At 40.7% G+C, this 12,334-nt stretch overlaps 1 protein-coding gene across 7 annotated transcripts in view; it reads left to right on the top strand.

The window, feature by feature from the left end:
- Positions 1-12,334, top strand: part of myo16 (myosin XVI) — a 109,291-nt gene that overhangs the window by 50,620 nt on the left and 46,337 nt on the right. For all 7 annotated transcript variants that reach the window (XR_003269904.1, XM_026143917.1, XM_026143919.1 and 4 more), the window contains exons 9-17: positions 347-497; positions 612-762; positions 1,246-1,356; positions 3,921-3,986; positions 5,027-5,154; positions 7,522-7,627; positions 8,736-8,853; positions 9,315-9,462; positions 9,710-9,827. Coding sequence is in view for 6 of the 7 variants with exons in the window: in XM_026143917.1 (XP_025999702.1) it covers positions 347-497; positions 612-762; positions 1,246-1,356; positions 3,921-3,986; positions 5,027-5,154; positions 7,522-7,627; positions 8,736-8,853; positions 9,315-9,462; positions 9,710-9,827 (1,097 nt within the window). In the remaining variant the exon portion in view is untranslated. The remainder of the gene's footprint in view (positions 1-346; positions 498-611; positions 763-1,245; positions 1,357-3,920; positions 3,987-5,026; positions 5,155-7,521; positions 7,628-8,735; positions 8,854-9,314; positions 9,463-9,709; positions 9,828-12,334) is intronic.

The raw sequence follows: 12,334 nt of genomic DNA, 5'->3' as shown, positions 1-12,334 counted from the left end.
TCCCTCGTGCCCTCTTAGACCTCATTACAAAAAAACGATCTTAACTCCTTCATCTGAAGCACGGTTGCATTGATCCACAGAGTGTATTCTCCACCAGTGACCACTCATTCGCACAAATTTTAAAGGAGGTTTAAGCTTGGGAAGAGAACAAAAAGGTGTACCTGTGGAGTGGTGTGACCCTTACAGTCTTTTGAACAACATCATTACACTCTCAGTATCTTTAGATGATAGAACTAGATCGTACAAATCTGACATTTTAAAATTTGTATCTCTATCGAATTAAACATGCCTCTGTGAATTTCAGATTCCCAAATAATTTATCTCATATTTTATATCATGTCATTAGATATTGCAGTGTCAGAGCCCATAGCAGATATGCTGCTGAATGCAGAAGAGAGCTGGCAACAGAGGCTGAAGGACCCCTCTGCTCCTCTGCCCTCCACTGACCAGCGCTATGATAGTGGTTCACATGACCTCAACACCCCTGTCAAGAACTTGTGGGTTCACATTTTTCAAAATCACAAAAATTGTCACATATTATAAACCTTTTTTTTTCTCTTTTGCTCTAGTTCACCTTATTGCCTAACCATCTTCTATGCCACCCTATACAGGAACCCCCTGGGTATCCCAATCGCTAAGCGGGACAGTCTGCTGGAGAAATGTGCCATGTTCAGAGAGGCAGCTGGAGCACTGAGGCGACAACCCTCTCAGGATAATGGCCTAGATAGCCCCTTTGGCTCTGGAGCCAGCAAACTGGAGCAGGTACCTTGTCATGTTACATGCTGCAAAAATCTGAGTAAGACAGTAAGTACACAGAAAATCCCAAAAAGTCCAGAGGGGTTTACGCAAGACAGAAGAAAGAAAGTTCCATAAAGACAGTTTATTTGTCCTCAAGGAGAAGAAAAATATAAACAAATAAAGCATACAGACTTGTACATAGTTATATGAAACACAGGGTTTACTTGCATGTTGTTTACAAAACTCTGAAATTTGACATCATGACGTTGCATGTGTCACATTATGTTTTTCTTTTCAAATTTCAAATAAAACAGTCACAAATAAATACATTTCAAACATTATCCATCCTCTCTGTTGTCTATTCACACCATTTTAAGAATAGATAGCTCCAAAATTAAGCATTTGAGACCCATGGCCATTGTAAATCCTCAAGTTATCTTTTCAGCCCTTTCATCCTTTCTGAGAACACTGTGAGAGTTTGCATTAAACTAAGTGTATTTTCTTCAGGTGAAACTGATGCCTCCGGCACCCAATGACGATCTGGCGTCCCTCAGTGAGCTGACTGACAGCAGCCTTCTCTACGAGATGCAGAAACGTTTTGGCAACGACCAAATCTACGTAAGACTCGTCTGTCCTTGTGCTACTTAAGAATGAATTCCACTCAACATTAAACATTCATTAGAGCCCAGAGCACACAGAGAGCACTGACAAACACATGTTCTCATGGGCTTAACAATGACATCTAGTTGTTTATTTGTTGAGTGTGTTTTATACCCTGGTAATTTTCTAGGTGTTTGGATCACATCACTCATTTTTTATACCCGTGGGCTCTACAGTCACCTTCCCTTAAGCATATATGCATGTACAGTAAACACATATAAACACCATGCACAGTGCATCACAGATTCTGAGCACTATAATGTAGATTATATTATGTTTTTTATATTCTGTATTCATTTTTACAAATTCAGAGAAGAACAAAACCAACAAATATTGCTGTATAGTCAAAGCATAACGATATTTTCTGTAATTTTCTACAGTCAATGTCTAACAGTCAAAAACTGCTAAAACTTGAAGTGAACGGTTTTGATTCACTGTGCTCACTGCATAAAACAAAGGAAAACCAACTATACCATCTTAATGCTGTGACACCAGTATACAGGACTGGTAAATTTATTTGAATTCACAGTTTGTAAACTCGGACCTACAAATGCACTTAAACTTCTGTTTTAAATGCTTAAAAGTGGGGAATGATCAGTAGAGTTTAAATGATCTAAAACATTGCTGGATTTTATCTTTAAATAATAAACACGGTTCTTGAGCCACCTCTCATTTCTTTATATTTTGCATTGAAAATGGGAAATAGGTTCAGACTTTCAGACACTTTGCATCGGTTGTAGATTGTTTTTTAGGACTGACACTTCGTAATATAGATATTAATCTGAAAATGGAATGAAAACAAGTGGAAAAAGCTGGCTAATGTCAAAAGAAAAACTCTGAAAAACCTTCAGAGAACTATTGTTCAAGATCACTTGAAGACATTACAAGAATATCTGGCTCCTTCGAAGCAAAATATAAAGAAATGAGGAGTTGTTCAAGACTTTTGCACAGTAAGTGTCGTATCCCGTTCCAACACAAATACTGAGACACATGACAACTGCGAAATCGATACCATTTAGATCGATTGGGAGAAAAAAATTAGAAGTAAAATGCCTTCATCTCCAACAATTGGTCCATTTTGTATCTCTGTTTTATAGCCCTTTCCTTTAAAACTCCACTCCAGCTCCACAGGGATGGAGCTCTATAAAGACTGGAATCAGATCAATGTGGAGCTATCAGTGCGCTCTCTTCTCTGTGAAGAGGCAGTGATAGTCTGTTATTATCGAAACCCAGATGGGCCACAGACATTAGGGTTAGTCACAGCGGGAGACGAGGATGAGGAGATGACAGTGAAAGGGAGTGCAAGCGGTGGATGAAGAAAAGAGAAACGATTGGAATTCAGAATATTGAAAGCTGGGTACAGGAGGTGCCCTAGATTTAAATGAAGACACTGAAATGTGCAACTATCACAATAATATGGGAGCATACCTATGTTAATATTGTAGAGTTGCACAAGAAACAGTCATTCATTGTGTTTCTTTTTATATGCAGCTAAGATATTCTTAAACCCCTCAAGGAAGCAAACGCTAGCTTGACTGGCTTTAAACATAAAGTTTGCAACAAGACGTTGATGAGAAAAATAAGAGACGTTTTATTCCCGTTCATTATATTTCGTCCGTATGCACTTGATATTATGTGCGAAGTAGTTTGAGTTTTTAGAAAGAAGGTGAAACCAGCCGAGATATGATGAAGGCAAGAACAAAGGCACCGAGGGCTCCATATGTGCCTAGCAGGGTGGTCAGAGATGGGGCTTTGATGAGCTGTCACTGCCTTCTGCCATTCCACCGCTAAACCCCCGATGAGAGTGGCAAGGAACTGAAGAAATACAGAACAGAAGACTCTGATTATTGACAAGCATGTCATGAGATTAAACAACAGAGTTAGATGGTAAAAAAAAACTATGGAAAGTTTTAAACACTTAATGAAAAAACACATGAAGAACATATTGTAAATTTTGCTCTGTGTCTTCAAGAATTGGGAATGTGTTCAAGTCATTAAACTGAAGCCATGTTCTTAGGTCAGAGCAGCATGTTACACAATGTTAGCCCGTACTCTATTAGGGAACAACAGAGTCTTAGCTTTCAAACAGCCTCCAGGACTCTTTGTCTGGAACAGAGGGTTAGCAGTTTAGTGGAAGGGGTCAGAAATTTGGAGCTGGTGTTTTTTTTTTATCTAGATAGCTTCAGGGTTTGCCTGTGAGAGAACAGATTTGTTGTCTTTATTAGAGAAAGGTCATTACGGGGGTTATTGCTGGAGGTCCCTGCTTGACCTTTCTCTTCCACGACATTAACATTACCTTATAGCAATGGAAAATGCCCACACAGTTAATGTAGCTGGTAAGGACAGAGTGGGACAGCACTTTTATTTCTAGGTCAGTGTTGGCTTTAGGCAGGTTGAGAGTAATTTTAAGCGGTGTCAGCCTATTTGTGTCAAAATGGTCCATCAGAGATATATTTTATAACACTGAATGAACTTGTTGCTTTAGTGAAGATGACTTAGGTGTATTTTCTGCTCTTTTCTAGACTTACATTGGCCACATCCTTCTGCTGGTCAATCCAAACAAGGAGCTGCCCATCTATTCCACTTTGGTAAGAATGCATTTGAGTGAACTTACAGGTATGTGCACATATTTGGCCTCACGCTTGAAATTCATGACTTTATATTTGACAAACTACATACTATGCTTATGGAAGTTTATGATAAATGGGGCATGTATGCGGTACAATAAGCAGGGAATAAGCAGATGAAATGGACCTTGTAGTTGATAAATAATGCAGTCTTCCTGTCAGTTACCCTGCGTAAGGCTGACTCTGCATCAGCCACGGAAGACAGAAGCACTCAGGCACATACATACACGCTACCTCTCACCTTAAAAAAATAGCATATTTACGATAAACCAGTAGAGAAGCCTGTCAGTAACGGGTCTTTAGTTCTTTATTAACATGTGAGCCCAATCATAATAAAGAGGGTTTTGGTTTATTTTAAATAGGACTTAGCTCATTTTGAAATAGCTGACTTTTTGGCAGGTAGAGGCTTGCCCATGTGGATCCCAGGAGGGGTTTCATGGATCTTCTGCTACCCTGACAGAATGAAGCCAAGCCCCTCTCTGGCTGTCCCATTCCTGCCTCTGTCTGGATTCACTCCAGGCATCTATACCCAGCTGAGAGGATGTGAGGGGGCAGGGAGGAGCTAGTGTAAGAAGGACATATGTCACAACATGTGTGATCTGCTGGCCGTCTGTCACCTCCTCTGGTCTGGTGGTCCAAAAACCATCCCCCTTTGCCACAGCCACTAACACTGGCACAGGGCACACATTGTGACATTACAGTCGACTCACAGTTTAATAGGACAGATACTCTCAGAGACAAGTTTTCTTATTTATCCCTCTTGGATTTTTTTTCAATTTTTCATTTTGGTTTTGATAAATATTATTGTAGTGTAAAACTACAGATTCTAATGACTTAAACAGGATGGTAAAAGACCGCTTCTTTGTGAAGTTGATACACAATTACAGTGACACACAGAAGGTGATACCCAGTATGGTTTCTCTGTTTTGGTGAAACTGAATCCTTATCTCTTAGCTAGGCCATGTTTGTGTCCGTTTTATGTAACATCTTCTCTTCCTCAGGTCAGTCAGTTGTACCTGAGCTCCACGGGTCGCCTTTGCTCTTCTCTGCCGCCTCACATCTTCTCCTCAGCAGAGAGAGCTTATCACATGATGCAGCAGGAGAAACGCCCGCAGTGTTTCATCTTGAGGTACACCTGCTGCTCATTCATTTGTACAGTCACTGAATGGTCTGCTTCAGGATAATGTAACATAAAAAGTCCCTAAAGTTGAATGACTGCGGGAATAATAGTGAGTGAAAGTTAAGGCGGCCACCTGGTTGTATGCACCCCTCTGCCACGCACCTGTTTAGCACTCCCTGAGAGGTTAATAGCTCTCAGCCTGAGCTGAGCTGTAGGCTTGTTCAGTGTTCACACTACGATGTATGTTTACTGGGAGCAATGCGGCGTCTTGTTCTTTGTCCTCGACTGGACTCAGGCAGCTCCCTGATTGCAATTAAATCCTGTTCCGACTCTCCAGTGACATTCCCGCTGAGTTGTAACCAATCTGGCAGAGACTTAATGCACCCTCGCCATAGGCTATCCATCTCACTAACATGCACACCCCCACACACACACGGAGCCGTGGAAACTTTGCACTGTTCACATGTACACGCATCCTTTGTCCCCTCAGTCCTTTCCTTTATCATTTCTCCTCTTGTTTTGCTTTTGTTCAAGCTTTCTGTTTCACTGTGGTTCTTCTCGTTTCTTGAAGTACACACATGCACGCACACGCTCCGAAGCACAGACACACTTATACACATTTATTGGCAATCAGTCTCCAAGATCCCCCGAGGCAAGTGTTCTAACAAAATGCCCTTGAAATCTAATAAAAACTGGTAAATGAAAAGACAAGCGAAAAGACCGTTGGACTTAACACTCAGCAGGGTTGTTAGTAGGAAATAAAGCGACGCACGTACACACAGACAAACTGTAATACAGCACACTGCGGTCATTAGTACAAGCTTCTGACCTTCTCGAGCCATCTGCTTGGTGTTACTATGTGGGTCGCAACTCTCTGCATGTCGGAGAGTGTCAGTGCATGTACTGTAGAGGTACCTTATGCCAGACTTAATATCCACTCAACAGAAAATTAAAAACAGGACCTCACTGCCAGATAAGTTGTGGCCTTAGTGGTGCGAAAAGGGGCACTCAGTGGAGCAACGTTATTGAAAGAACAGATTATGAATTTAATGGGAGGGAATCCCTAAAGGGATGACGTCAATAGGTAGAAATTTGATGACTAATAAGTCACACTTAGTCTTCCAAGGCACATATACAGCAGTGTATCACAAAGTTTAAGTTGCTCCCATTACTCTTTCTGTTTTCATTTGTTGTAAAAAAAGAAAAGAAAGAAAATCCCATTTAAATACACCCGTGTCACTCGACCAGAATTACTGCCAGACTTTTTGAATCAAGAAATCACTTAAATAAATGCTAAAGTGAAGAAGGCTAAAAGACGTCAAAAAATAACACATAATGACACAATCTAAAGAAACTCAAGGACAGATGAGAAGCAGTCATTGACATCTATCAGTCTGGAAAGAGTTGCAAAGCTATTTCTAAGGCTTTGGGACTCCAGTGAAACACGGTGAGAGCCATTATTTACAAATGGAGAGAAGCTCAAACAGCAGCGAACCTTCCCAGGAGTAGACAGCCTAACAAAATTATTCTAAGAGTGCATCAACGACTCATCCAGGAGGTCACAAAAGAACAAGAACAATATCTAAAGAACTGCAGGCCTCACTTGTCTCAGTCAAGAGTTCATGAATGAACAATAAGAAAGAGACTGGGCAAAAATGGCATCCATGGGAGAGTTCATGGGAGGCTCGTCTCACATATTTTCACATTTTTGGAAAATATTCTGTGGACGGAAGACATGAAAGTAAGAAAGTAGCAGCATTTAATAAAAAGAACATCATCCAAACATGGTGGTAGTAGTGTGATGATCTGGGGATGCTTTGCTGCTTCATGAACTGGATGACCTGCTGTAAATGATGGAACCACAAAGTCTGCACTCTGCTAGAAAGCCCTGAAGGAGTATGTCCAGCCATCAGCTTGTGCCCTGAAAAACAGTAATAATATTAATCCACAAGGATGTCAAAGACTCACTCATAGTTATTACAGATGCTTGATTGCAGTTTTTTCTGCCAAGGGTGGTAAAACCAGTAACTATGTGTAGGGGATAATTGGATAACTTGTTTTCCCCTTAATAAATGAAATCAAAATTTAAAACCTGCATTCACTCAGATTATTATTTAAGTGCAACAAATGTGCAAAGAAATCAGGAAGGGGGGAAATTCTTTTTCACGGCTCTGTAGACTGATGGATAGATTTGTAAGCACAGCAATGCATGTTCATTGTACTGAAGATTGAAGAGTTGAGGCTGAAGCAGTATAAAATGCTGCAGCATTAGAACTTGAAACAGTAAGGGCAAAGGCATGTGAAACAATTTATGTACCACCAGAGATATAAATTACTTTAAATCTGCATCTTTTGTCTCTCCCTTTGTTTCCATAGTGGCGAGAGTGGCTCTGGAAAAACAGAGGCGTGCAAGCACATAGTGAGACACCTGACAGCCCGCTCCAGCACCAAAGGCTTTATGCTGGAGCCCAGAATGAAACATGTAAGTTAGGACTTATCTGTCTACAAGCTGTTCTTTTATTTTACACTTCAGTCAGTCAGTGGGTTGGGTGTCCTGCAGCCTGTCATAACTAAGGACCATGTGCTGCATGTGTGACTAAGCACTCATGTATCATTTGTTATTCACAACGGCAAAATGCTGCAATACTAATCCACTGACAGACTTAATGTTTGTGCGTTTTCCTGATGCTTATGTCTCACTGTGCTTATTACTTCTTTGTCCTGCAGTCCCTGTGATTAAAAAAACTCCTCCAAAATAACATAGCACACAGCGAAGCAGTGCTCATAACTGTGTGAATATATCCTACTGTTCCTCTGTCGCTGTGGCAGGGGAAATAATAAATGTATGGATTAGCATACCACAGTACTGTAGTCTTTTCTTCTCTGCTTGTTAGCTCTTCATTTGTCAGATAAACCATTTGCGCATTAATAAACTGTTTGATGGCATCATAAACACTTACAGCCTGAAGAGGGATTGTTAAAAAAAAAGACTGTAGAGCACTAATGATCACATGCCCTTAATAGGATATGTTCTTGTGAATCTGGAGAGGCTACAGCTAAGAACGCCAAAGAAGAGATAAGACAGATAGACATAAAACATATATGGACTGAAGTTTTTTTTTTTTTTTTACTGAAACATAAAAGCTTCTTAGCAAGTTCAGGAATTAAGTGTCCTGAAAGGCGAAAGCCTTCACCTCGTGAAGGATTCAGATTCTTGTTGTGTTTCCAGTTGCTGTGGTTCAGATTTGTTGAAAGCGTTTAAAACGTGAGGCACCTGCGCTGCACTCACTCCGTCTTCCAGTTAGTTTGTCAGTCATGTAACTATGTGTAACAAAACAACATGTAGCCTGGGTTTGGATGAAGTCATCGTTATGCAGTTAATATCTGGGTCAGCTTGCTCTTATAATTCTGGTAGCATGCTGTTTTGAGTGCTCAAATAATGGATGTACACTGACATCTAGTGGTAGAAAGTGGAAGCAGGGCTCCATTTTTGCAAGGCATGTATGAGAGATGCTTTAAGTAATAGAAATATATAGATAATAAAGGAATTCTGAGAGACCATAATGTCATATGATTGATGGGAAATGCAGGTCAACTGTGTACTGGAAGCCTTTGGCCACGCTAAGACCCAGAGGAACAGCAACTCAAGCCGCTTTATCAAGCTGCTGACGATCCAATACTGTGATAAGAGGAGGACACCACTCAGAGGTAACCTGCATTTCACGCAACCATAGCGCTGGATGTGACTCTGTTGCACGGATCAAAACAAAAAACTTCAATCAGAATGTCTCTGTTCTGATTCGATTCACACAAAATAAAATATTTACCATTTTTGTTCCACACATTTTATTCTTGAATATTAAAATCATTGTCAGAATAACAGAGTAAATTTCACATTCTCAGCCACTGTATTTGTGATTAAGATACTCTACTATTAAATCCACTTTCTTCAAGATCAGTTGCACACCAGCAGAGGGCAGCAAAATCCTATATGTCTGTTTCTTTTTATGTGAATCACCTTTTTTTTTTTCTTTTACTCCAGTTTATTTGATACCTGTCGACTGGTCTTTCAGTAGTGGCCACAGATTTACATTTTTCACAACTGCCATTGTTAAAACGTGATTTGGACTCCCCTGTTACTGAATTATGATCACATTTTAATGTTTAAGCCCATGTATACACCTATATGCTGGAGAAGTCCCGTCTAGTCCACCTGCCTGCTCAACAACACAGCTTCAAAATCTTCTATTTGATGGCTGAGGGCCTTTCAGCTGAGGAGAAGAGTGCACTTTACCTCAACAACGTCTTGGCTCATAGGTATGCGGCTGTCATGGGCTTTATATGTTCTATATTACTAAATGATTTAATACGTTTTAAAAATGACTGTCGGTTATGTTGCTGCTGAAAATTTAGATCTCACAAGCTACAGTTCACACAAGCCTTGATATAATACACGCATATATGGTGTCCTGTCCATAAAGATAATATGTGTCACTTATTAAAAAATAGCTTTATTTTATGAGTATCCTTCACTATAGGTTGTGTTTTTCCATCCGTACTGCAGGTATATTAGCGGAAGACTTCCAGGGGAGAACCCTCCAGTAGCTACAGCCTCTACCCAGAGTAGAGAACATCTTGCGGCAGTCAAACAAGCCCTGCGAGCCCTCAGCTTCAACAAGCAGGTATTGATTTGCACAGCTGCACAGCACGGTGTTGAGCCAAAGGTTACTGACAGCAGGGAGAAATAAACGTTGTCGTGTCACAGGCCTTGAAGTCACAAGTCACACAGGTCACTGATGAGATATTACATCAGATTTTCTTTTCTGAGATTGCAGCTGCCTGAAACCAGGCGATGGAACTCCAAGGGCTTTAGGCGGACCTAAAACTGTAGGCTGAACCTTCCGGTTTATCATACTTTGCGAGTAGAATTAACCGTCTGGCTTTGGTTCATCTGTAAGGTGAAATATTTCAAACAGATATCCTGTTATTCCTGTTAAATAATGACAAAGATACAGGTAGCTTCTCTTGATTGCATGAAATAATGAATTGAGGGATAAAGAGGGCACCAAGAATTTGTGTATTCACAGTTAAATTTCTTGAAAATTTTCATGAAGCATCTGTCTACAGAAAGCATACCCCATTCTGTCATAGCAGATGGCTGCCCCTCCCTGAGCCTGTATCTGACAGAGGTTTCTTCTTATAAAAATCAAGTTTTTCCTTTCCACCTTTGCAAACTGCCTGTTAATAGAGGGTCATTGGGGTTTTCTATTGTGGGGTCTCTGCCTCTCAGTATCAAGCACCTTGAGATGACTGTTGTTGTGTTTTGGCGCTATATAAATAAAGCTGGATTGAATAGAATTGAATAGTCGAGGAGACATTGATTTATGCTTACAGTGTGCGTGCAGTGATCACTGGTACAGTCCGTCCTGTCCACCACCAGCTGTGCTCCCACTCCATTATCAGGTTCTATACTTAGATTCCAGTCAGCATCTATCAGCACTGAGTGACCATCATCTCACCTTTTAATCCAGTAGCAGTCACAGACAAGGCATAAGGGACAGAGGGATAGAGCAATAGATAGTGGTATTATCAGAGGGCATTACTGTCCTCTGGATAAGCGAAGGACCAAGGGACAGAAGAAGGGGTGGGGTAGTAGGGGGGAAGTGATAGACCCCCCATTGGTCTCTGTCTAAGCTCTCATCAGGGGATGGCTCCTAGTCCAGAACCAAAGGTCAACTGTCATTAACGCTCCCCGCAGCGCCTTTTCTCTCCCCTGCTCTTTCTTCTGCTCCCTAAGCGGAAGGGTCTCTCCATGTATAGAGTGTCAGACAGAGACTAATGCTTGTTTATCTCAGAGATATCAGCTCCAATATCCTGCCTGGAAAGAGTACACTCGCAGACATATTCGCATGTACACAAGCACACATCCTCAAACTCAGACATCCCCCTCTCAGAGATTCAGTGCATGGTTTAATGGGGTATTCCATTAAGCGTCCTCTACTCAAGGGCACAGAGGAAGAGAGGGTGAGAAGAGAAGCGGGTGAATCGAGTTAGGAGGACCTGTGAATCATAACTGTTGAATTTCCTGATATTTGTGCTGTTTATTTGCATTTTGCGTGTTAGCAAAAAAGAGACAACGATAATGAAAACAGCGTATAGGCCAGTCTTTTTATATCTCCCAAATATTACCCATACTCTCAGCTCTATCATTGCTGCTAAAAGAAAATAAACATTAAAAAAAGCAAAATTATTTCAAAACTCCAGGATTCCATTTCAAACCACAACCACACATGTTCTAATATGTTTAAATTAAATTAAAATAAAAACATTTTAAAATGAAAGTGGTTTCCATTAAGGCAAGTGCTTCAGGAACAACCTCTCTGTGTACTAACATGCCTGTAAACACATATCTATACATGACTATACATGCACACTCAGTATCTGTTGGCATAAACAGGAGTCACACGTTGCTTGCTTATATAAGACTCTAATGAAGAAGAAGAGAAAGTAAAACCAGATATTTCTTTGGAGGACGATCGTGTGAACACATGAGTAGCAGCTGAGCAGTTTTAAAGGAGCGCTCACGTGAGACAGACAGAATTAAAGTGCTTCTTGGCTTACGTTTTGTGACGTGATTCAATACGGTGTTCTGTCACATCAACATACATTGTCATATCGGCATACGTGTAGCACAAAGTGAGCGATATTTGTTAGACAACCATATGCTGTGAGACCAGCAGTAACCCTAACCATAACCATAATCATACATCAGTAAAATAACCATCTTTTACTTGCCGTTTATCATCATGTGCATGTGAATTAACGCAATGTATTCTACTTTGATTTGCATGCTGAAATGACTGAACACTGGAAGTGAATGTAGGTGTCTGCATCATTTCCAAAATCTCCATGCTGCTCCAGTCAGTCCAGACAATCAGCAGCATTTTTCAAAGTCAGAGAGTGATTCAGAGAGTGACTCATAACTGTAGCAAGAGGTGGATGCTTTAAATCTAAAATACGTTGGTATTGCCCTCAGGCTGGACAGGTAGACGTTGAAACTTTTGGAAACAATCGTGCATTGACAGTTTGTGTTGTTCGCTCATTTGTCACACAGCCGTCAACCTTGATTATAAACGCTTACTTCAGGGAAAATGACAGACATTGCTACCCTTCTTTTCTATGCTGCCAG

Source organism: Astatotilapia calliptera, chromosome 16 (assembly GCF_900246225.1).
Source record: "Astatotilapia calliptera chromosome 16, fAstCal1.2, whole genome shotgun sequence".
Classification (NCBI taxonomy): Eukaryota; Metazoa; Chordata; class Actinopteri; order Cichliformes; family Cichlidae; genus Astatotilapia; species Astatotilapia calliptera.
Note: the sequence above shows the minus strand (reverse complement) of the source record. Positions and strands in the feature narration are given on the sequence as shown.